Below are 23596 nucleotides of genomic sequence, written 5' to 3' on the forward strand. Positions count from 1 at the left end.
CTCGTTGGAACTTCAGAAAATCTCTGAACTTCTCGTCGAAAGATCTCTGAACCTCTCATCAGAAGTTCTCTGAACGTCTCATCGAAAATTCTCCTAACTTCTTGTCGGAAGTTCTCTGAGCTTTTCGTCGAGCTTTAGAGAACTTTGGAAACATTAGGAATTTTTTAGGTACTCTGAACTTCAAGAAAGTTCTGTAAACATTTCGTCGAAAGTTATGCGAGTTTGTTAGGAAATTAAGCGTTCTGTGAATATTTGTTGGATGTTCCGAGAAGTTCAGATAATTTCGCCTGAAGTTCAAAGAATTTCGCATAAAGTTTAGATAATTTTGCACTTCAGAGGTGTTCGTTTGAAGTTCAGAGAACCTACTTTTAAGATCAGAGAACTTTCCTTGAAGTTGTCAGATCAATTATAAACTACATAGGAACTCTTTATAGGTCCTTCGAAGTAGTTCTGCGATCTTCGAAGAAGTATTGTAAGCTCTAAAGAACTTCAGCGCACTTCAGAGTTGTTTTATGATCTACAGAGAAATTCTTCGAACGTCAACAATGTCTGAGAACTTCTCCGAATTTTGCGAACTTCATGTTTAATCTAGTGATCACAGAAAGTTAATTTTACAATCGTAAAATTATTAAAAATTGTCACCTTAAAAATGCCGTGCTTTTTCACGCAACTGTGGATCCATTTGAATAGGGATCGAAGATCGAATCAAATTCAAGAAGACAAATTAACATGTCCATAAACATAACAACATCACGTATAAAATACCCAACATACACCCCTAACAGACAAGTGGCTCGTTGGTCTAGGGGTATGATTTTCGCTTCGGGTGCGAGAGGTCCCGGGTTCAATTCCCGGACGAGCCCAAGTTGATTTTTTTTTCTATTCATCAGAGCTCTTTCCCACATGCTCAAAAGCCCCCTTCTCAAGCGCCTGTTGCTGCAGCATTCACTACCACACAAATTCCTCGACTTTAAGGCTTTCTTTCACGAACGGGGGTCAACCGGCAGTAGTTTCCTTTAGGGTGTTTGTATTTAAAATAAACTTGAATCAGTTCCCGCAGGCAAATAAAGCGACAATCATATCTAAATCTAACGTAGTTACTCACAGTTTCAATAACACTTGTCTCGCGCTGAGATACAGCCTGCAGCCGCCGCTGACGAGCTGACGAAGGCGCCCACGCCGCCAAACATGTAGCATTTTTTTTTCGCTTACCTAAACAACGACAACCGCCGATTACCGGGCAGTCGTCCTTCGCCGCCCAAAGCCGTCTGGATGTCCTTTACATCGGGAATGCCCTTGATCTCGCCCCGAGCAGCCAGAGCCGGCGGCGACGACAGGAATCTCCGGGCGACATTCTGAATATCCTCGGCGGTTATTTTTTCTGTGGGAAAAAAATATAGATTTTAATCGATATGAATTTCCCCCAAAACATTACAGCGTCTTACCAATTTCTTGAATGAAATGCTCCGGGCGTCTTCGTTCGCCGGTGGCCAGAACTTGCCGTCCGATGTCTTCGAACACAACCGGTCGCGCTTCCAGGTTCATCAGCAGCATACTCTGCAGCTGTGTTTTGGCGCGTCGCAGTTCCTGGTCGCCTGGCTTGGCTTGCATTGTGTACAGTTCTCTGGTAATGACCTCCACAAGGCTCCGGACGTGGGTGGGTGGTGCTGTGGCATGAATGCAGAACAGACCGGAGTCACCGTAAGCGTGATTGTAAGCAGTGGCACTGTACATCCAATGGTAACGATTGAGCACGTTCGTGTAGAGCCGAGTGTACATTCCTTTCCCTGGACCTCCAGCGGAGAACGAGCCTCCGCCACCCATCATAATGTTCAGTACGCAAGCGGCTATGAAATCTTTATCCTGATGAGAGCATCCCTTGAGACCAATCACAACGTGAGCCAACTCCGGAAGACCAACCGCCGCATAGACAGGAATGGCACATTCTTCCAACTTTGCCCCACCGGTGTACTGTGCAATCGAACTGTCCACGCCGGATGGCTCCTTGGCAGCAACCTTTTCCGTTTCCCATGTTGCAGATCCTTCAGCGAAGAACTTCTCTGCCAAACGCACCAAATCGTCATGCGGCACGCCGACTCCAGCCAGCACCATCCGCTCCGGAGTGTGATGATGTCTCAAATAGTTCAACAACATGTCCCTATCAATTTTATCCGCATTCTCCGGTGGGCACAGCTTCGGAAGTCCTAAAGTATTATCTCTAAATGCCGCTGCGTGAATCATGTCCATCAAAATCGGTTCCTGCTCGGGACGCATCCCCAGCGTTTCCAGCTCAAACTTAACCGCTTGCCGAGCCAACTCAATCTCCTCGGCAGCCAGTCTATTGAAGTTGAAAAACGATGAAATAAAATCACCTAAACAAATTCCTACAAACAAGCAAACATCTCACTCACCTCGGTCGCAGTACCACATCGGCCAAGATTTGCGAAACCGATTCCAACCCACGGCTGTCGGCGCTGGCCGCGTACACGAACGTGTCCCTCGAGCTCTGGCAATCGCAAATGCCACCGTGCTTTTCGAGTTCCTTAAAAATGATATCCTTTTCGCCAAACGATTGCGTCGACTGGAAGGCCAACTTCTCCAGGAAGTGCGACACCCCGCTGGGATAGGGAAGCTCATAGCGTGGCCCGGAATCGATCACCACTCCGACCGTGCAAAACTGTCCGAAACGGTTCTCCGAGGCGACCCGTAAGCCATTCGACAGCTGCGTGACCTGCGTAACGTTGCTCTGATCTCCGGGCCGGGCATACTGCACTGGGGCCAGATCTGGAACCGGTTGCGAAAGCGGTGGCATTGGAGTTACAACTTCCTTGGAAGGTATATTTACGGTTGGACCGTCCGGAATGCTGGCACGGCCGCCCTCATTTGAGCTGCTGCTGCTGACGTAAGGTCGCCAAATGGTGCAACTACAACGAAATAGAACAAAATGTCAGATTTCGAGGTTAAACAGGATAGCCTCGGATTTTCGCTCACCACTTGCGCAGGAACAATCGGTTGGTGAGGGCTTTCGTGTTGAATGGCAGAGCCATTGTTCTGGCTGTTAGCAGTACGGTTTTGCGACGGGAAAGAGATTTTTTTCTACAATATCCTGATGAAAAGTTTGCAGGACCTTGAATCACGAATCAGCAACAGAAGTGTCGCCGAACAAGAAACAAGACGAATATTTCGTTTGACAGATAAATGAATACATGCATCAGTGTTGATGAATCCAGATGAACTAGATGAACTCAGAACGAAGAGAAATCGGTACCAACATTTCAGAAAGGCGAAATGGACAAAAGTAAACCAAACTGAGTTCTTTATTATTGAAATGCACAGCAAATGGAAAATAACCTGAAAAGACAAACACAAAGACACAAATCAATAAAATTACTGGCAGCATGAAACGATCAACTTATTTTGAGGAAGATAATTTAAAAACTGAACATGATATTAAATCATGTCCAAAAAGTTTTCGAACACTCTTTAATTTGAGCACCCCTTATTCAATCGTCAATAGGCCTTTTAAATGCACCACTAACGTACACACTTAGAAAATAATACCGAACTCGGTTTAATTTTCTACCGGACCTCTTCGGTTACCAACGAGAAACCGAATAAATGGTTTAAAAACATTTTTTCATTAGTATTCATCGAAGCAGACCCGAATTTCGGTGCAAATAGTAGAAATTTGACGTATAGAAATGGAGACTGCACCGAAAAGTACGGTACAGTATCGACATTTACGAATTTGCTACGTGAAAACCGAGAAACTCGTGTTAAACGTCAAACGCTTAAACGCCAAACGTTCAACTTTCGCTCAACTTCACGACGAAATTTTAACCGAAAACTCGGTTCTCTAAGCTGAATCTAAAATTAGTCAGCCATTTTTTCTCGCGTGTGCTCGTCGGACGTGTGCAAAACTTTGGTAAAATGGAAAAAGTTCTGCAGCTGCAACAGGAGGATGCACGTTTGAATGAAATCTTTTGTAAGTATTTGAAACTAACGGTATGATTTTTTTCAGGCATCTGTTTCCACTTCCGTGATCGGAAAATATACAAGGTTATGTCTCTGACTTGCAAAGGCATTTTAAAAACTATTTGATAAGATTGACTTCAAAGTCAGTTATATGTTTTGACTGTACTTTTTCACGCTGTAACTCACGTTACGGAAGATTTTATTCGCCAAATTAAATTAAATAAATATATTTTATGCATTTCTTTGACAAACCTGGTTTTATTTTTATGAAAATTTGAAGCAACGCATCCTTAATCAAAATTTAAAGCAGGATTTGAATTGAAAAAACAAAGCGCTGCCCAAGAGAACCGTATTCCATAATAACAACAGGTGGGTCGGTTTGTTTGACAGCGTTCGGTAATTCTTGAGTAAACCGATGTTCGGTTATTTCCGCTTAAATTTATTTTTCGTCTACCGAGATTTTCGGTGACTGACAGATTGTGGGTAACAAAAAGAACTAACGACAGCTCGGTTATTCCTCTTTGAACCGAACAGACTACCGACCTAAAAACCCGAGATAAAACTCGGTTGAAATCAAACCGAGTTCGGTAATATTTTCTAAGTGTGTACACGGAACCGAAAAATTACCCAAAATTAAGTTCTTTTCACTCATCTCCCATGTTCCGTTCAATAAGCTAATTTTCAGTAAACCGCTTATAGTAGTTTGCATTTGGCTACGGCAAAAATAATTACTTACTCGTGTGTATTTTCTACCCAAAATTAAGTTAAATTGGCTCAAATTTGAGAATATCCCTAATAAACGGGTACCATATATAACGATATCATAGATGGTGCGAGCATCCCACATAAAGTTGGGATGATATCCCGAATTGGTGGTTAGGCGCTTCTTATGGTTATTGTTTATGCGGGATCTCATATACTCACTAGTAGCTGATTAAACGATAGTCATGAGAAAGTCGAATCTCTCGTCCCTTTTTTGACAACAACAAAAAGTGAGAGTGGGATGCAAAACTCAAAATTACCCAAAATTAAGTAAAAAGAACTTAAATTAGGGGTAATTTTTTTTCTCTGTGTAGAGTGCGCCACGCGAGTTCGAGAAGAAACGTCAACCAAACCGTTTGTTTATCAGAAGCAGCGTTGCCAGTATTCCAGATTTATCTGGATTTTCCAGATTTTTAGTCGTCTTGCCAGATACACAGACAGACCACGTATACTTCCAGATTTTTTTTTAAAATATGTTCCAGATTTTTAAACATGTTGCTTTAAAAATATCATTGCAATACGCCTTTTTAATTGAAACTAAACGATCGATTCAACCTCTGGTGATGAATAGGAAAACGTCAAAAAGAGTGTTGTGAGCAGAAATTTCTACCGTGAGACAGGAAACGGAACCCTTTTTTACTTTTACTGATAAATTGATTTATCAGAGATGGTACAAAACTTGATCTACAGTTGAAAAATTTAATTCTGTATTGTTTTAGCAAAAATCCTGCTGGTATTCAGGAATATTTTTGTTGAGAAAAATAGAAAATTAGAAAAGTGCCTTAGTGGTTATGATCTTCCTGATTTCTTGTGTGCGAATAGTTAAGGTACAAATCAATTCAGATCTGTGGAAAATCGTACAATAAGACAATTACCGATGGAAATTGGCAATATATTGAATTAAAAATTCTCGCGTGGCGCACTCTACGTTGGTGGTGCATTAAAAAGGCCTATTGATTTACCCTCTAATAAAAAATAAAAAGCCAAACTTGCTACTTTAATTATTAAAGGCCATCAACGTTGGACATTATTGGAATTTTAAGCACCGACAAACCGACATGAATGATCATACAAAGTATCATCAAATTTATGATCAAAGCACAAAACTGACATCTGCCGCCGTGTTCGTGAAAATTGTTTATCCTCACCAGGGGGAACGACACTTCAGGATTATCCCATTTTTACCCAAATCACTCTTCAAATTTTCAACGTGCACAAAATTTCAATCCATCCTATCGATCCTACACGCAGAAAAATTTACCGTCGAAACAAAATTATTTGAGGTAAATATAAACGTAAACTATCTCAAGAGATATTTCATTCGTTACCATACTGAATGTTATTCATTATATCTAATATATGTATTGCTAACGAAATACATACAAAAAAACATGACAATATTCATTCACCAATCAAAAGAGCATCACACGTTTCCGAATAGAAAATCATCCGACTGATTTTGTCATACGGTTTTCAGAAAAATTTAAATTGGATGCAACTGAATGATGTTTCATTCTATAAATGGAGGGTGATTTGGTTCAGTGATACTTGGCCCCACTGGCCATCCGAGTATTTTGCATTCTTGCCGCATTTTACGCATTTTGAGTTACATGACCGGAGCCTAATCTTGTTTGAGTACATATTTTAGTACAACGTTGTTTATACGTCATCTTTGCAACAACTTTGGTCTCGTTGCAGGAGGATGGTCAAACCGTTTGACGTTTGAGTGTTTGTGAACGGTGCCTCGGTCTCTCGCAAGTCATCGGTAAAACAAATTTCACAGCCAAAAGTGACACAGCAACTGTATCCCGAAATTTAAAATGGTAAATTAAGTGTGATTTCCGTGCTTCATTTCGATGCACTACGAATCAATTCAATCTATAATCGTCGTTCAGCGTTTAAGCGTCACTATTTCCGCAATATTGGTTCTATTTGCACTGATTTGTTAACTAAAAAAAATCTAACCTTGTTACAGTTCCGCAACCAGTACGACAGCGATGTCACGGTATGGAGCCCTCAGGGCCGCCTTCATCAGGTGGAATATGCCATGGAAGCGGTCAAGCTGGGTTCGGCCACCGTCGGTCTCAAGAACAAAGAATACGCCGTGTTGATCGCCCTGAAGCGAGCTTCCTCGGAACTGTCCTCGTACCAGAAGAAAATCATCTCCATCGATGACCATCTCGGAATCTCGATCGCCGGAATCACAGCCGATGCGCGAATCCTAAGCCGGTACATGCGCCAGGAATGTCTGAACTACAAGTACTCGTACGATGATAACTACCCGGTTGGACGATTGATTGCCAATGTGGGCAATAAGATGCAAGTCTGCACCCAGCGCTACGATCGACGCCCTTATGGCGTTGGGCTGCTGGTGGCCGGCTTCGACGATCAGGGACCTCATATCTATCAGACCTGCCCGAGTGCCAACTTCTTCGATTGCAAGGCCATGTCCATTGGTTCCAGATCGCAGAGTGCCAGGACCTATCTGGAAAAGCACTTGAACGAGTTCCCGGATTGCAGCAGGGAGGAACTGATCCGACACGGAGTGCAGGCTCTGCAGGACACTTTGCCCAACGAAGTGGAGCTGAACAATAAGGTACGGCGATTAAGATTATGTAGAAAATGAAAATACCCAACATGTACTTTCTTTTTAGAACATTTCCATTGCCATCGTCGGCAAGGATGAAAAGTTCCGCATTTTGGAGGAGCAAGAGAATGCTCAATACTTGACCAACATCGTTCGTCGCGGTGGAGGTGGAATTGGCCAGGCTGCTTCCAGTGGTGGTCAACCGCCGGCTGATGATGACCAGCCGCAGCCCCCAAACGAGCCGATCCCAGCCGTGGCGATGGAAAGCTAAAGTGGAGTGCTTCCGGGGAAACGTTGACCGGTGAGTCCTATGTGACGTTTTGGGCGTATTGCGACTCGGCGAAGACGTTTCCGGAGCACGCCGCCGGTGGCTGCTGTCCCTCTTCGGTGTTTGGTTGGTGGAAATTTTCGTGGGTGGGAGTTTGAAGAGGCCGATCCTGTTTCAAACTCCCACCCAAAGCAGTTCGAGAAGAGTTCGTTTGATCTTGGTGTGTTTCGGAATTGCAAATTTTGCATAATTCATTCAATATAATTATATTATCCAATCAATCTTGAAAATGATAACCAGCGCCTTAGTTTTACAATCTTAGATATCACAGCACCTTTGATTTCCTTTGAATGTGGATTGATTTTTTTTTTATCGGTATGAAGGTCTTTGATCCGGTAGCGATTGGGTCCGGCTGGTTTCAGTCGCTGGCAGAACGAGCGGTTTTACAAAGTAGAAACCCAAGTGCAGCGTTACCACAGTTCCAAGGAGCAGCTTTAACATGTTTTTGCGGTCCATTTTCTGAAAAAAAAAGAATGAATACTTTTACAATGTTTATGAGTCACATATACATTAGTACACTAATTGCACTTACGTTGAGTGAAATATAAGTACGCTATGCGGCAGGTCTAGGACTTTATTATGAATGTTTCTACTATTATTATTGCAAAGTATTTTAACAAAACGTATTGCCAACTACCTGCCGCAATGTGGGCTGCATGAATTTTATCGAGAAAACATTAATTTCAGCATTAGTGCCAGTAAACAAATATTTCTGATGGTAAGAAAATGTCATGCATTTTACGTAAGCGTCAATAAGTGTTGCCAGAACTATTTTTCAAATATCGTCTCATACGTTAAAAAAAAAAATAAGGGTTGTGTCCTAGACACGACCGCAGTATGACGTAGAACCTATCTATCTATCTTTTGCCATTTAAATGATCTTTATTTCTTGTGATTGTGTGGTTTACATGTATGAATTTGTTAAGTGACACAGATGCGTCTTTTCAACTTTTGGTACATTTGAGATTTTAATTATTATTTACAGTTCCTAGTCCTATCAGGCCTATTTTAAAGTATGACCACCTTGGTGGGATTGGTTTGATTTGAATTGGAAAAAGGAGACTACTTATAACTACTATTTACAACTACAACTAACCTACAACTACTATATACACCTAACCTACTATATACAAATTGCTTATCAAAGCATGTTCTGATAAATTACATTTTTGTGTAAATTTAGTCTTAATTTCGTTAATTTTGGAATCTATTTTGGCAATGCCTGCCTCTTCATGTAAATTTGTTATTCTAGTGTCGAAAGGACGATCAAGAACCATCCTCAGCACTCTATTCTGAGCTACCTGAATTTTGTTCCTGTGAGTCTGTGCACATGATTCCCACACCGGAGCTGCGTAGAGGATCGCAGGTGCTACGATTTGTTTGTAGACGGCCAGTTTGTTCACCCTTGAGAGGCGGGATCTGCGGCAAATCAGCGGATACAGACTCCTAACCAAGGCGGAACACTTGACTACGGTTTTCTCCACATGCGAGCGGAATAGAAGCTTTTCGTCAAACAACATCCCGAGATAGGTTACTTCGGCGGACCACTCAACCCTTGTGCCATCCATGATTACAGTACAAGAGGGAGCCGGTTTTAGTTTGGGTGATTGTCGATGGAGGAACATGATTGTTTGTGTTTTGGAAGCATTGATTTTGATTTTCCACGTGGTGGCATAATCAGCAAAGGCGTTAAGGCATCGTTGAAGTTTGTTCGTTATTTCGCGAGGCATCCTTCCTTTGACGGCTATTGCGGTATCATCTGCGAACAGGAAAAACACGCAACCGTCTCCAAGGGGAGGAATGTCGGAAGTGTAAATGCTGTAAAGCAAGGGTCCCAGCAGACTGCCTTGCGGGACTCCTGCTGGGATGGAAAACGTGTCGGAAAGACAACCATTCAACGATACCTTAAACGACCTTTGCTGGAGGTAGCTACGGGTGATTTTAACCAGATGTAATGGAAAGTTGAAGTTACAGAGCTTGTATACAAGCCCATTGTGCCAGACATTATCAAACGCTTTCTCAACGTCTAACAATGCCATGGCTGTGGACTTGGATACAGCTTTGTTACTTCGGATATTATTCATCACTCGCACTAGCTGGTGATTGGTGGAGTGCCCCTTTCTGAACCCAAACTGTTCCGGAAGGAGAATGTTATTTTCCTCTACAAACTTGAGCAAACGATTGAGAATGAGTTTCTCGAACAATTTGCTCAGCGCTGAAAGGAGGCTGATTGGTCTGTAGCTTGAAGCTAGCGTTGGGTCCTTCCCGGGTTTGCGGATAGGTATGATTTTCGCTGTCTTCCAGATACTTGGAAAGTAGTGCAGTTCCAAGCATCTGTTGAAGACAGCAGCCAGCAGAGAGTGAACCTTCATGCTGAGATTTTTCAATACTAGGTTGAATATTCCGTCAAACCCGGGGGCCTTCATGTTTTTGGTGCATTTCAGCGATGAGCAAATCTAATCCACTGTGATTCTATCCTCCGGAGGGATGGCACAAGGGAAGGAATCAAGGTTGAGTACGCATTGCTCAACCTGAACTTCGAGCGGACTTTGCATGTTGAAGCCAAGCAAGCGCGATTTGGCAATATGCTCACCAATCGCATTTGCTTTCTCCTGAGGAGTGATTATGAACCGATCGTCACCATTTTCATCTTTGAGTGGAGGAATAAGTTTGGGGTGCGTCTTTAGGAACTTGGCAACCTTCCAGAATGATCTGGAGCGGTCGTCCAGATTCTGGATGAGCCGCCCGAAACTTTCGTTCCGGAGTGAAACCATTCTGGAAGCAATCTCCTTGTTCAGATCGGCCATTTCACGTTTCCACGCTAGATCTCCGGTTCTTTGGAATTGGCGTCTACGAACATTTCTGAGTCGAATCAATAGTTGGGTGTGGGAATCAATGGCAATAAACTTACCCCTCACAGGAACTCGTCGGACGCACGCCTCGTCAGCCACGGTTATGGCTTGGTGAAGTCCCCCCAACGCTCGGTCGATGTCCTCCACGGAGTCAAGCGGCGGTTTGTCGATGATGTGCCTGTCTACCACGCGTCCAAACTGGGCCCAGTTTATGCGATGGTAGTCCTTGCGCAGGCTTGGAGCAGGAGCTACGTTGTATCCCAGTTCAGCCACCACCGGTTGATGGTCGGAGCATAGTTCGTTCAAGACTACCGGCTTGGACAAGCCAGTATTTGTACGAAACAGGTCTAGCGTCGATGGGTGGCCTGCCGGTGAGATGAATGTTGGCTCGTCCGAGAATCAAACGGAGTACAGCCCATGCTGCGAATAGTCGAACAGCAGACGACCGTTCTCGTTCTGTTGGTAGTTCAAACAGGCCTCATGGCGAGCATTCAGATCTCCTCCAACAACGAAGCGGGAACCGATTCGGGTGATGGTGGCCCGGTCCTTCTTGAATTTAGCCGCTAGTCCGCTGCTGGCGGCACACTGTCGAGGGCAGTAGACGGCGATGAACTGGACTTATCCAGTCGCCGACTCCACCTCCACACAGGGCCTCGATGATAGAGGTGCGGATATCGGACAGACTGCGGTATTGTATCCCTTTTCTGATGATGATCGCAACACCACCCCCCTTGGAGCTGGTACGATCAAGCCGAATGATGTTGTGGTCCGATAACCAGCAACTGTCGCCGGACTTGAGGTGGGTCTCGGTGAGAAGGCCCACGTCGATGGTATGATGGTTTTTGCTCTTAAGGAGCAAGCGTTCCATATGACTATGCATAGTGGTTTAGACGCCATAATGCATAGCCAGTTTCACGATAGTTTCGAACTGTTCGTTCTTGTTGGTGCACTTGCGGAAAGCGCTTGAAACATGGACGAACATGTTCCAACACTCGTCCACGGAGTACATACCTTTTAGCGTTGGCGGTGTTCTCCAGGATCCAGGGGGAGTGGAATTTGTTCACCGGGCGTTGGTTGAGGGGGAGTGGGTTGCACTCGCGGTGCCTGGTTGGTTCGAAGAGGCGGAAAATCACCTGACCCAAAAGTCGGGGACTTATTTTGCTTACGTTCTGGTTGGTTGGAGGTCGATGCATCCTTTCGGATACGCTTGAACTCCTCGCGTTTGGGGCACTGCCTGTCAGAGCCCTGATGAGCACCGCCACAGTTGACACACTTGATAACCTCAGGACTGTCATCTGGGCAGTTGGAGGAGGCATGGTCCTTGGTGCAGAAGCTGCAACGTGGGTTGATGTTGCAATGTCGGGTGCCGTGTCCGAATTCAGGCAGCGCTGACACTGCGTTACATCGCGGCGGCCACCACGATAGGACTCCCAACGCATTAAGCGTCACCGTCCCCTTCTTGAAGTGTACCAGGAAAAGGCAATCCTGGTACTTCCTCTGGCTTTCGTTCCTCCTCTTGATCCGAAAAACGGCGATGGGGGCCAGCTTGTACCGGTCTTTAATTTCAGCTTCGATCACCTTCGTTTCGAAATTCGGAAGGCATCGGAAACTACCTTAAATGGCTTGTCGCCCGGGATGTCGTGTGTGAAAAATTCCACTTTGGAATTCTTCAGCGAAGCCAAAGCTTTGTTGTAGTCCGCTTTGGTGTGGAGTATGATTTTGTTGTAGTCCGCTTTGGTGTGGCTTGCTGCAGGACCTAGTACCACGCCGTCCGAAGCGGTTTGACTTTTTTGACTTAAATGATCTATATTTCTTGAATTTGTGTGGTTTACATGTATAGCTTATCAAGTGACACAGATGCGTCTTTTCAACTTTAGTTCCTGTGAAATTTCAATTATTATTAATTACAGTTCCTAGTCCTATCAGGCCTGTTTTAGAGAATGACCACCTTGGTGGGATTGGTTTGTTTGAAAATTTGAAAAAGGAGACTACTTATAACTACTATTTACAACTACAACTAACCTACAACTACTATATACACCTAATCTACTATATACAAATTGCTTATCAAAGCATGTTCTGATAAATTACATTTTTGTGCAAATTTAGTCTTAATTTCGTTAATTTTGGAATCTATATTGGCAATGCCTGCCTCTTCGTGTAAATTTGTTATTCTAGTGTCAAAAGGACGATCAAGTACCATCCTCAGTACTCTATTCTGAGCGACCTGGATTTTGTTCCTGTGAGTCTGTGCACATGATTCCCACACCGGAGCTGCGTAGAGGATCGCAGGTGCTACGATTTGTTTGTAGACGGCCAGTTTGTTCACCCTTGAGAGGCGGGATCTGCGGCAAATCAGCGGAAACAGACACCTAACCAAGGCAGAACACTTGACTACTGTTTTCTCTACATGTGAACGGAAGAGGAGCTTTTCATCGAACAACATCCCGAGATAGGTTACTTCGGCGGACCACTCAACCCTTGTGCCATCCATGATTACAGTACAAGATGGAGCCGGTTTCAGTTTGGGCGATTGCCGATGGAGGAACATGATCGCTTGTGTTTTGGTGGCATTGATTTTGATTTTCCACGTGGTGGCATAATCAGCAAAGGCGTTAAGGCATCGTTGAAGTTTGTTCGTTATTTCGCGAGGCATCCTTCCTTTGACGGCTATTGCGGTATCATCTGCGAACAGAAAAAACACGCAACCGTCACCGAGGGGAGGAATGTCGGAAGTGTAAATGCTGTAAAGCAAGGGGCCCAGCAGACTACCTTGCGGGACTCCTGCTGGGATCGAAAACGTGTCTGAGAGACAACCATTCAACGATACCTTAAACGACCTTTGCTGGAGGTACTTACGGGTGATTTTAATAAGATGTAAAGGAAAGTTGAAGTTACAAAGCTTGTACACAAGTCCATCATGCCAAACATTGTCAAACGCCTTTTCAACGTCTAACAAGGCCATGGCTGTGGACTTGGATACAGCTTTGTTACTTCGGATGTTATTCAGCACCCGTACTAGCTGATGATTGGTGGAGTGCCCCTTTCTGAATCCAAACTGTTCCGGAAGGAGAATGTTGTTTTCCTCGACAAACTTGAGCAAACGATTGAGAATGAGTTTCTCGAACAATTTGCTCAGCGCTGAAAGGAGGCTGATTGGTCTGTAGCTTGAAGACAATGTTGGATCCTTACCGGGTTTGCGGATCGGTATGATTTTTGCTACTTTCCAGATGCTTGGAAAGTAGTGCAGTTCCAAACATCTGTTGAAGATAGCGGTTAGAAGAGACTGCACTTTCATGCTGAGTCTCTTCAAGATCAAGTTGAATATACCGTCAAACCCGGGAGCCTTCATGTTCTTGGTGCATTTCAGCGCTGAGCAAATTTGTTGTACTGTAATCATATCCGCCGGAGGCACGACACAAGGGGAGGCATCTAGGTTTTGAACGCATTGCGCAACCTGATCATCGAGCGGACTTTGGATAGTCGAGCCAAGCAAATGCGATGAAGCGACATGCTTGCCGATCGCATTTGCTTTCTCCTGTGGGGTAATTAAAAGCCGATCGTCATCATTTTCGACTTTGAGAGGTGGAACGGGTTTGGGATGATTTTTCAGGACCTTGGCTACCTTCCAGAATGGTCTGGAGCGGTCATCCAGATTCTGGACAACACGCCCGAAACTTTCATTTCGGAGTGAGTCCATTCTGGAAGCAATCTGCCTATTCAGATCGGCCATTTCACGTTTTTTGCCCAGATCTCCAGTCCTCTGAAACTGGCGTCTACGAACATTTCTCAACCGAATCAGTAATTGGGTGTGGGAATCAATAGCAACAAACTTACCCCTCACAGGAACTTGTCGAACGTATGCCTCGTCAGCCATGGATATGGCCTGTTGGAGCCCTTCCAACGTCCGGTCGATGTCATCTACGGTGTTGAGTAGTGGATTTTCATCGATGTTGCTGTCCACCATTCGTCCGTACTGCACCCAGTTGACATGGTGGTAGTCTTTACGCAGGCAGCTTCTAGCAGGAACCACATTGACACCGACTTCAGTCACCACCGGTTGGTGGTCGGAGCTGAGATCGTTGTGCGCCTCCGGCTTGGATAGTCCGATGTTTGACAGGAAAAAGTCCAGCGTGGAGGGATTTCCCGCCGGAGAGATGAAAGTTGGTTCGTCCGGAAATTGCACAGTGTACAGACCATGTTGTGCGTGGTCGAACAATAGACATCCGTTCCGGTTCCTCTGATAGTTCCTCCAAGCTTCATGGCGGGCGTTCAGGTCGCCCCCAACGATGAATCGGGAGCTAGTACGGGTGATGGCGGTCAGGTCCTTCTTGAATTGGATTCCTAATCCGTTGCTTGCGGTACACTGGCGTGGGCAGTAAACAGCGATGAACCGGATGTTTCCAGTTGGTGATTCCACCTCCACACTAATGGCCTCGATGATAGAAGTGCGGATGTGGGGCAGAGTGCAAAACTTAATTCCCTTTCTAACGATGACCGCTACACCACCCCCCCTGGAGCTGGTGCGATCAAGCCGGATAATATTGTGGTCAGGCAACCAGAAGCTGTCACCGGACTTTAGGTGGGTCTCGGTTAGAAGAACCACGTCGATGCTATGCTTGCGGAGGAAGTCGGCAAGCTCAATCTGTTTTGCTCTTACAGAGCAAGCGTTCCAAGTAGCGATGGTTAGCGGTTTAGACGCCATACTGGATGATGAACTTACCGAGCACTTTGATCTGTTCGGGCTTATTGCGGCACTTACGTAGAGCACCGGTCATGTTGACGAAAATTTCCACCAGTTCATCCGCTGAAAACAGATCGGGGTTGTTGTTTTGCGCTGGTGGTTGTCTCCAGAATCCAGGGGGGGATGGAGAGCTTTGGCCAGCAGAATCACCAGAAGTTGCTTGAGCGGAATGCACCCGCGAATTTGCTTGCCTTTGCTGAGGAGCACGAAGAGGCGGGAAATCCTCCGTCCGAAATGCCGGGACTTTGTCCTTCTTGCGTCCTGGTTGGTTGTTAACTGCCGCCTGTTTTCGGATGCGTTTGAAGTCCTCGCGTTTGGAGCACTGTCTGTCGGAACCTTGGTGAGCACCACCACAGTTGGCGCATTTTAACGCCACGGCTTCATCCGCAGGGCAGTCGGAAGTGGCGTGGTCTTGAGCGCAATTGCCGCAGCGTGGCTTAATGTTACAGTTGCGGGTGCCGTGTCCAAAGTTCAGACACCGTTGGCACTGAGTCACATCGCGATGGCCGCCACGGTATGGCTCCCAGCGGACGATGATGCAATTAATGGAGCGGATGGCTTTCAGCGCGTTGAGCGTCACCGTTCCCTTCTGGAAGTGTACCAGGAAAAGGCAATCCGGATACGCCTTCACATTCTCGTCTCTTCTTGTCATCCGATAGACGGCACTTGGGGCCAGCTTGTACCGGTCCCTGATTTCAGCTTCGATAAACTTCGGGTCGAAGTTTGGTAGGCCCCTGATGACGACCTTGAATGGTTTCTCACCGGGAATGTCGTGGGTGAAGAATTCCACCTTGGAAGTCCTCAGGTGGGCGACGACCAAGTCATACTCCGCTTTGGTACGGAGCACCACCTTGGTGCCGACTCTGCCCAACTTGTATTCGGCTTTAACGCCCAGCGTCGCTAGATCCGCGATGAGCTCATTAAGATGAGCATTTTTTACTACCAATGGAGGTAGCTTCACTTTTGCCGCACTCGGGCCGGCAGAATTTTCGTTGTCGATGGTGTCGCCGAAATCACCGATGTCGCTGGTTTTTCTTCCTCTTCTTGGATCGCTTCACCGTGGCGGAGGTGGTATTTCCAACGTCGGTGGGAAGAGTAGCGTACCTATTTGAAATAGGTACACTCGTGCTACACTCACCACTGTTCTTTTCCGCTTTCTCACGGAGCCTGCTCCGGGAGCGCTGTCTTCCCATCACACGATGCGACCGACACTACTGACGACGCGAATAAACGTTTGGAATAACTATCGAACAACTCGACAGAGCGAGCAAATACCGGACTGTACTGCTTGACGAACAAGCAGAGAATGATCATGAGCCGTCCGAAGCGGTAATGAGCAGAGACAGGTAGTAGTAGTAAAATTTACGTTTATTTTCTGGGTTTTATGTTTCAACATTTGATTTAACATTTCAATTGGTTAGCCTTTGGCTCTTCATCTTTGTTCTAGTTAATTGGTTATTCTAATGTGATGATTGCGTTTAGCGCTAATTTACAGGATACCCTTTGTGGGATTGTTTTGGTTTGAATTTAAAAATTTGATAACCTACCTAATTGAGCAACTAACTACTTAAACTAGGTTGCCAAATCACGAATAATCTGTTGGTTTGATCGCAGACAGGCGACTCTGAACCTTTCCAGCGTGGAAGTCTTTCGCTCCTCGAGTGTTTGAAGACCGGCCAGGTGGTGAATCTCAGAATTACGAGTTCGCGGTGGACTGTTAAGGATCATTCTGAGGATCTTGTTTTGGATCCTCTGAAGCTTTAAGTGGTGGCACTTAGCACAACTCTCCCAGATTGGCATACCATACTCAATAGCCGGCAGAATGATTTGCTTGTGGACAGCAAGCTTGTTTTTGAGGGACAGGGTGGACTTCCTGTTTATCAGAGGGTAGAGCGACCTGATCAAGATGTTACACTTGGTGGATGTCTTGTCCACATGGGATCGGAATAGCAATTTGCTATCGAGGGTGAGACCAAGGTAGACTACTTCACTCGACCATTCAATGGGAACAAGCCGAGGTGAATACGAATGTGGAAACAGAATGGTTTGTGTTTTAGCTGCATTGATACAAATCTTCCAGCTCTTAAAATAGTCGGACAAAACATCCAGGCCTGATTGTAGTTTACTCGCCAGAGCACGGATCACTCGACCCTTATAGATGATGGAGGTGTCATCTGCGAACATTGACAGGATACCACCACCCGGCAGGGGAGGAACGTCTGACGTGAAAATGTTGAATAGGATAGGCCCAAGCAGGCTACCTTGAGGGACCCCTGCATCAACGTTGAACGTATCAGAGGAGACATTGTTAAAGTAGACCTGGAATGATCTGCCCGACAAGTAGTTTTTGATGATCTTCACGAGGTAGATCGGAAAGTTGTATCGATGCAGCTTGTACACTAGACCATCATGCCAGACATTGTCGAACGCCTTCTCGACGTCCAACAATGCCATGGCAGATGTATTGGAAACGGACTTGTTCCGCTTGATGATGTTAGTAGCCCGTGCGAGTTGGTGGATGGTAGAGTGGCCTTTCCTAAACCCGAATTGCTCTTTGAGAAAGATGTTATTATCATTTGAAAACACCAGCAGACGGCTGAGTATCAATTTTTCGAATAGCTTCGAGATGGAGGACAAGAGGCTGATGGGGCGATAGCTTTTGGCACCGGTAGGGTCTTTGCCAGGTTTGTGAATTGGAATAACTTTGGCTAACTTCCAGCATGCAGGGAAGTAGCCAAGCATTAAGCACTTGTTGAAGACCACTGCAAGGTGCTTGAAGAAGTCAACACTCAAGTTTTTCAGCTCGAGGTTGACCACTCCATCGACACCAGCGGCCTTCATGTTCTTTGTTGATTTAATCGCTGCTATCACCTCATCAGCCGATATTCTACTTTCGTCAGGGACAACTACGGGGGTGGCAGCGACACTAGCCATTGCCTGTGATACTGCAGGCTCGTGGGGACTCACCATGGCGTGGCCAAGGTTATGTGAATTTACAAAGTGTTGTCCAAGAGCATTGGCCTTTTCAAATGGGGTTATTAGTAAAGATGGGTCCGAATTTTGGTTAGGAGAGGAAAGGGGAGGAATGGGCCTCGGCTTATTTTTCAAAATCTTTGCCATTTTCCAGAATGGCTTAGCACAATCTGGGAGAGAGCGAATCTTGTTTGCAAAATCGATATTTCTGAGATCCACCATCCTGGCTTGGATGATTTTGTTCAAACGGTTGCAATTGGTCTTCAGGTTAGGCAGCCCAGTACGCTGGTACTGCCTACGAATCGTGTTGCGGAGTCTAATGAGGTCTTTAGTAGGCCTGTCAAGGTTCAGAGTATTACTCACCTGTCTGGATACTGGCACATGTAGCTCCCTGGCCCGGGAAATTGCTTGATCGATGGAGCGCAGACACCGGTCAACATCTTCGGACGATTCCGGTTGGACATCGTAGTCTACAGCGGTGTCGACGCAATGTTGGAACTGACCCCAGTCAACACGATGATAGTTGCGCCGGAAAGCTTCAAATCGATTTACGGAGGATCCCACCTCAGTCACCACCGGGTAGTGGTCCGAGCTGAGTTCCTGATAGGTGATAGGTTGAGCGATGTTGTTGCCCATGTTGCTGATGAAGATATCGATGGTAGCGTGAACACCGGACCGACTCAACCGGGTGGGAGTTTCCGGACTCAAGATGTTGTACTGCGCTTCCTGCAGGTCGTTGTTCAGGATGGTGCCGTTTTGATTGCGCCGATTGTTGCCCCAAGCTTGATGTTTGGCGTTCAGGTCGCCAGCGATGATAAAGTTTTCCCGTCGTCGTGTTAGCTTGATAATATCTCGTCGCAGATCTGCTGCCGATCCGTCCCTGATGTTGACTTGTTTGGGGCAGTAAGCCGCGACGATGGTGATGGGGCCGATAGGAGTAGAAACTTCCACCCCTACGGCTTCGATGATCTTCAGCTGAAAGCTGGGCATGAGTCGACAGCAGATGTTTCTCCTTATTGCAATAGCCACTCCTCCTCCTCCAGAGTTGGTTCGATCTAGCCTCACGAGCCGGAAATCGGGAAGGTAGACGTTTGTTTCAGGCTTCAGGTGGGTTTCAGTTATGATGGCAATGTCGATGTTTCGTTCATTGAGAAACTCAACAAACTCGATGTTTTTGCTCTTCAAGGAGCAAGCGTTCCAATTTACGATCTTGATGGCTTCACGGTCCATACTTAGTGACAAGGGACAGGGCAGCATGAAGCTGTTCAGATCGAGTCTTGCAGGTGCGCAAGATGATGATGACCTCGGCCACGAGCGTCACAAGTTCCTCCGAGGTGAACGGAGAATCGTCGACAGGCTCACCTGAGACAACACCAGCGTATGATAATCCAGGGGCGGTGGAGGGACCTGGCATTGGCTGGGCAGCAGCGAGACGATGCTGGACTGTTCGATTGTTAGGAATACTCACATGCTTGACTTGTTGGTCGTTGAGCGGAAGTGGTTCTAAGTTCGGAACATGTCGACGGGGCTGGAGAGCTGGGTACTGGACTTCCGTGCGTGCAGGAGGCGAACGATGATTACGGAGGCGACCGGGCTGATTATTGATCGTAGCCTTCCGACGGATATTGATGAACTCCACTCGCTTGGGACATCCGCGATTGGAGGCTTGGTGGTTTCCACCGCAGTTGACACACGTTGGCTCGATGTCATCATCTTGCTCACAGGACGCAGTGGAGTGAGTTCCAGCACACTTGCCGCAGATAGTCTTCATATGGCAGTTTTTGGTGCCATGGCCGTAGGAGAGGCAGTTCATACACTGCGTAACATCACGATGTTGGGATTTGTAATGTTCCCAACTGATGATGACCTGAAACAGGTCCCGGATTTTGGATCTCAGAGCCGCTAGACTGGTGGATCCCTTCGTGAAGTGCACCAGGAACAACTGGTCACGGAAGCTGATGTTGTGGTTGGAACGCCGGTTTATTGGGAACACCGCCTCAGGTTTGAGCCCAAGCCGCTCCAGCTCGGATTTAACCACAGCCGCCTCGAACGACGGTAATCCACGCAATACCAGCTTCAGTGGCTTGCTCGATGGCAGATCGTGCGTGAAGAAGTCAACGTTGTTTTCCTTTAGGAAACATCCTGTTTGATTGTACTCCTCCAGGCTGGAGCACATGATTTTGGTGCCGATGCTGCAAAGCTTGAAGCGAGGCAGCAGCTTGTGTTTTGCCAGCTCGGCACGCAGCTTGGCAACATCCTTCTCCGGCGTGAAAAGCGGGGGAATCCGCTCTCTTGCAGCGATGGGAACGACGTCACCATCGCTATTTTCTTCGGGGAGCACCGCAAACTGGTTGGCTTGCAGTACCCGTTTTCCGGCGTCATCCTGCGACGCGCTGTGCTGGATTACCACCTTCTTTGAAGGGCCCGCTGCTGAATCATTGGTACGTTTACGCACCATTTGTTTCGTGTTGGCAAGTTGCAGTAAACTTGCCAGAACGCGCGAAGGTGGCGACGCTTCCACGGCGCAACGCGACAGCACAAACCGAATCGAAGCGAGAACTCGAGCGAAAAAGAAAACGAACTGAACAGCTCAACAGTCGAGCAAAGAGTGAATCAGCAGAGACAGGAGAGCAGCGCTGATTTATATCTTTTCAGCTTCAAGCAGAATGATGTTCAACCAAGCGGTATTCGTTTATGATGACTGGGTTTGGGAAAAAGGCTTATTTCATGAAAACAGTGATAAAATATCATTTGTTCTTTTTTAAAAGTTTAATTAGAGAAAAATTTGAAAAATATTTATTTCAGCAGGTTTGTTATGTAATAGCCTATCGATTGGCGTATTTGGATTTTAATTTCATCTATAAATGACAAAGTTACAAGCGTTCAAAACCTAACACTCCTTCACCACCCATATTTTTTTGTTTTGCACCCCAGTATAGTCGACAAAGACGTAGTACTACGTCAAAATTAATCGGTGTTTTCATCGGTGTTAAACTATACAACTTCTATTACAGTTTCAATAACGACAAGATAAATCATTCAATGATCAGCTCATTATGTGAGCTCGTTATTTTGTAACTTCAAGTAATGCTAATTGGATTACATGCATTATTTTGACGATATGAGGCATTATTTAAATTAGCACAATAGGCCGATTTTCATACAAACTAGCCAACTTTGGCATGTTGCAACTATGTTTTGTTATGATCAATTGAGCTGAAATTTTGATCCAGAACCTCGTCCAGAACCACACATATGCTGAATTTCGCGTGTACGTAATATCAAATTATTGGAAGCGCTTGCCGGAAATTGACGGGTTGGATGAAAATGGTCAACTAATTAGCACATTTCGTAATTTCCGAAGTGTTATAGTTTTAAAATTTTCAACCATATTGCCAATAAACGACGGTGTGTTTAAGAAAGTTATTTACGATATGGTCAAACATTTCCGAAATAATAGACTTCGGAAATTTCGAATTATAAATGTACTAATTAGTTGGCCATTTTCAACCAACCCGTCAATTTAGCGATATGAGAGTAACATAATGCAACTTCAAGATATACACCAGGATAACAAAGTAAATCGTAACGATATGCTTACTAGGGGATCTAAATATGTATATTGTCCACTATTTTTTTTTCTTTCGATTTTGATATCGCTCCCGCACAATGATGTTCAACGTACAGAACGAGAGTAGAATCTATTGTCGCTAGTGGGTTATTCCGGATTTCAACTGTATTAATAACCTACCACAATGAAAGTTGCTTGCCAATAAAAAGTAGGACATGAAAGGGGTAAGAAAAGAAAACTAACCACACGATGCTGCGTCAGATGCATGATGAAGCATGCGAAGCAAAATGAGCCTATGACCTATGCCTATGCATGAGTCAGCACAAATCAAAAACTGCAGACCATGATCGTCAAAATTGCAACCCACCCGTGCACATTGCCATCATCCTCGATCTCGGTCAAATCTTCAAAACAAGTGCAAAATTGCCCATCAAATACGATGTGTCTTCTTTGGCCCCGCTTTGCACATTTGCATGGATATTTGTAGGTCTACTGGGGAGAACTGTACAAAACGCGCTAGTGGAGTAATAAGGAAGGATCAGCATATATTGCCCTAGAAATATGTTGAACGACAACACTTTGAATGAATAGCGGCACCGGTGGTGTAGTGGCAAGCGTGATTACCTCTCACCCCAGCAGGCCTGGGTTCAATCCCAGTCGGCGCCCGCCGGGATGTTCTGAGGCATAACATCGGAAGGGAAGTAAATCCGTTGGTCCCCGGTTCAAGAGTTGATTTGATGGGTCGATAGGTCTCCATAGGGTCCAGGTGTGGGAGCTGCTGCCTCCCTGGTGTCGCGGTGGCATTGGTGCTCAGCATGAAAAACAAGATCGACGGAAAACAAGTCAAGAAAAAAAACACTGAATCAGTTATCAACTATCACTAAGCTCTGGATTTTTTTATATATTTATTAAGAAGACTTTCAGCCCTTGGCCGGGTCGTCTCCAGAGCGCTAAGGATTAAAGACTCCAAAGGAATGATTATTTTTTATAATTAAATTTTGATATGATATTAATGAATAAACCTATTTTCGCAATGGTTAATGATTATGATTGATGAATAAAATATTTATTTCTATGATTAATGAATGAACCCAAATTTACAATGATTAATCAATACGATTAATGAATAATCAATACGATAAAATTCACGTTAATCCTGGCCTCCGCTGTGCGGTAAAAGTTTCAGGGCTGGACACTTTTTAGTGGCTAGGTCATTATTTTCAAGTCGGTCATTAAAAACTCACTTTTACACCAAAAAGTCACTTAAGTCACTATTTCCCTAAAAATAGCCACTAAAGTAACTTTTTCACTACCAACATACTGCCGTTTTACGCAAAAAAGTTCCGTGGTATCCGTAAAATCAAAATAAAAGTAAGGTTCTGACCAGGGCTATGCATTTTCGAAACAAAGAAAAGAAAATGAACTCTCCGCAGAATCGCTTCATTTCGAGCATTATAATTTTCGTGTAATACCCCGTTCACATTACAGCGTATATCACGTGATATAAGCTGTCTTGCAATGAACACTCATACATCTAGTTTTCACTGGAAATCCTGTGTATGAGTGCTCATTGCAAGACAGCCTATATTACGTGATATAGGCTGTAATGTGAACGGGGTATAAGTCATTGTGTTTCTTATTGTTATCGAGTCACGATGAACATTCCTCCTTTCAAACATGACTTGACTATCGCTTGTTTCGTCCGTCAAGTGCTTCAGTTCATTTCATTTGAAGCAAAGACTTGTTTCAATTGACGCAATGCATGACTCGAAAACTGCTTCCTTCGTTTTTTGCAAGATGGCGG

The 23596-nt window shown here is 45.2% G+C and overlaps 2 protein-coding genes and 1 non-coding gene across 3 annotated transcripts; 2 read left to right on the forward strand and 1 right to left on the reverse strand.

The window, feature by feature from the left end:
- The first annotated feature begins 791 nt into the window (after positions 1-791).
- TRNAP-CGG (transfer RNA proline (anticodon CGG)) lies at positions 792-863 on the forward strand. The gene has a single exon. It is a non-coding gene; the product is annotated as a tRNA-Pro (tRNA).
- Positions 864-1029: 166 nt separating this feature from the next.
- LOC135700357 (mitochondrial-processing peptidase subunit alpha) lies at positions 1030-3168 on the reverse strand. Its single transcript, XM_065220847.1, has 4 exons — positions 2992-3168; positions 2412-2924; positions 1446-2338; positions 1030-1381 (listed from the first exon to the last, which is right to left on the reverse strand). Exons 1-4 carry the CDS (start codon positions 3045-3047, stop codon positions 1209-1211), a joined length of 1635 nt encoding a protein of 544 aa, XP_065076919.1. The 5' UTR covers positions 3048-3168; the 3' UTR covers positions 1030-1208.
- A 3282-nt stretch (positions 3169-6450) lies between these two features.
- On the forward strand, positions 6451-7684 carry Prosalpha6 (Proteasome alpha6 subunit). The gene is made up of 3 exons (XM_065220848.1): positions 6451-6560; positions 6713-7333; positions 7392-7684. Exons 1-3 carry the CDS (start codon positions 6558-6560, stop codon positions 7593-7595), a joined length of 828 nt encoding a protein of 275 aa, XP_065076920.1. The 5' UTR covers positions 6451-6557; the 3' UTR covers positions 7596-7684.
- The last annotated feature ends 15912 nt before the right edge of the window (positions 7685-23596 follow it).

The sequence above is a fragment of the Ochlerotatus camptorhynchus genome, unplaced genomic scaffold (assembly GCF_037179485.1).
Source record: "Ochlerotatus camptorhynchus isolate MF236.1 unplaced genomic scaffold, CSIRO-AGI_Acam_v1.1 ptg000135l, whole genome shotgun sequence".
NCBI classification, from domain to species: domain Eukaryota; kingdom Metazoa; phylum Arthropoda; class Insecta; order Diptera; family Culicidae; genus Ochlerotatus; species Ochlerotatus camptorhynchus.

Bases quoted from the DNA above. Each gene is read 5' to 3' on its own strand.
- Prosalpha6 (XM_065220848.1), top strand. The intron at 7,334-7,391 runs GTACGGCGATTA...CTTTCTTTTTAG, and splicing joins AAGTGGAGCTGAACAATAAG to AACATTTCCATTGCCATCGT.
- LOC135700357 (XM_065220847.1), bottom strand. From the start codon at position 3,047: ATGGCTCTGCCATTCAACACGAAAGCCCTCACCAACCGATTGTTCCTG. The intron at 2,339-2,411 runs GTGAGTGAGATG...CAACTTCAATAG, and splicing joins GATGTGGTACTGCGACCGAG to ACTGGCTGCCGAGGAGATTG. The intron at 1,382-1,445 runs GTAAGACGCTGT...TTTTTCCCACAG, and splicing joins GCATTTCATTCAAGAAATTG to AAAAAATAACCGCCGAGGAT.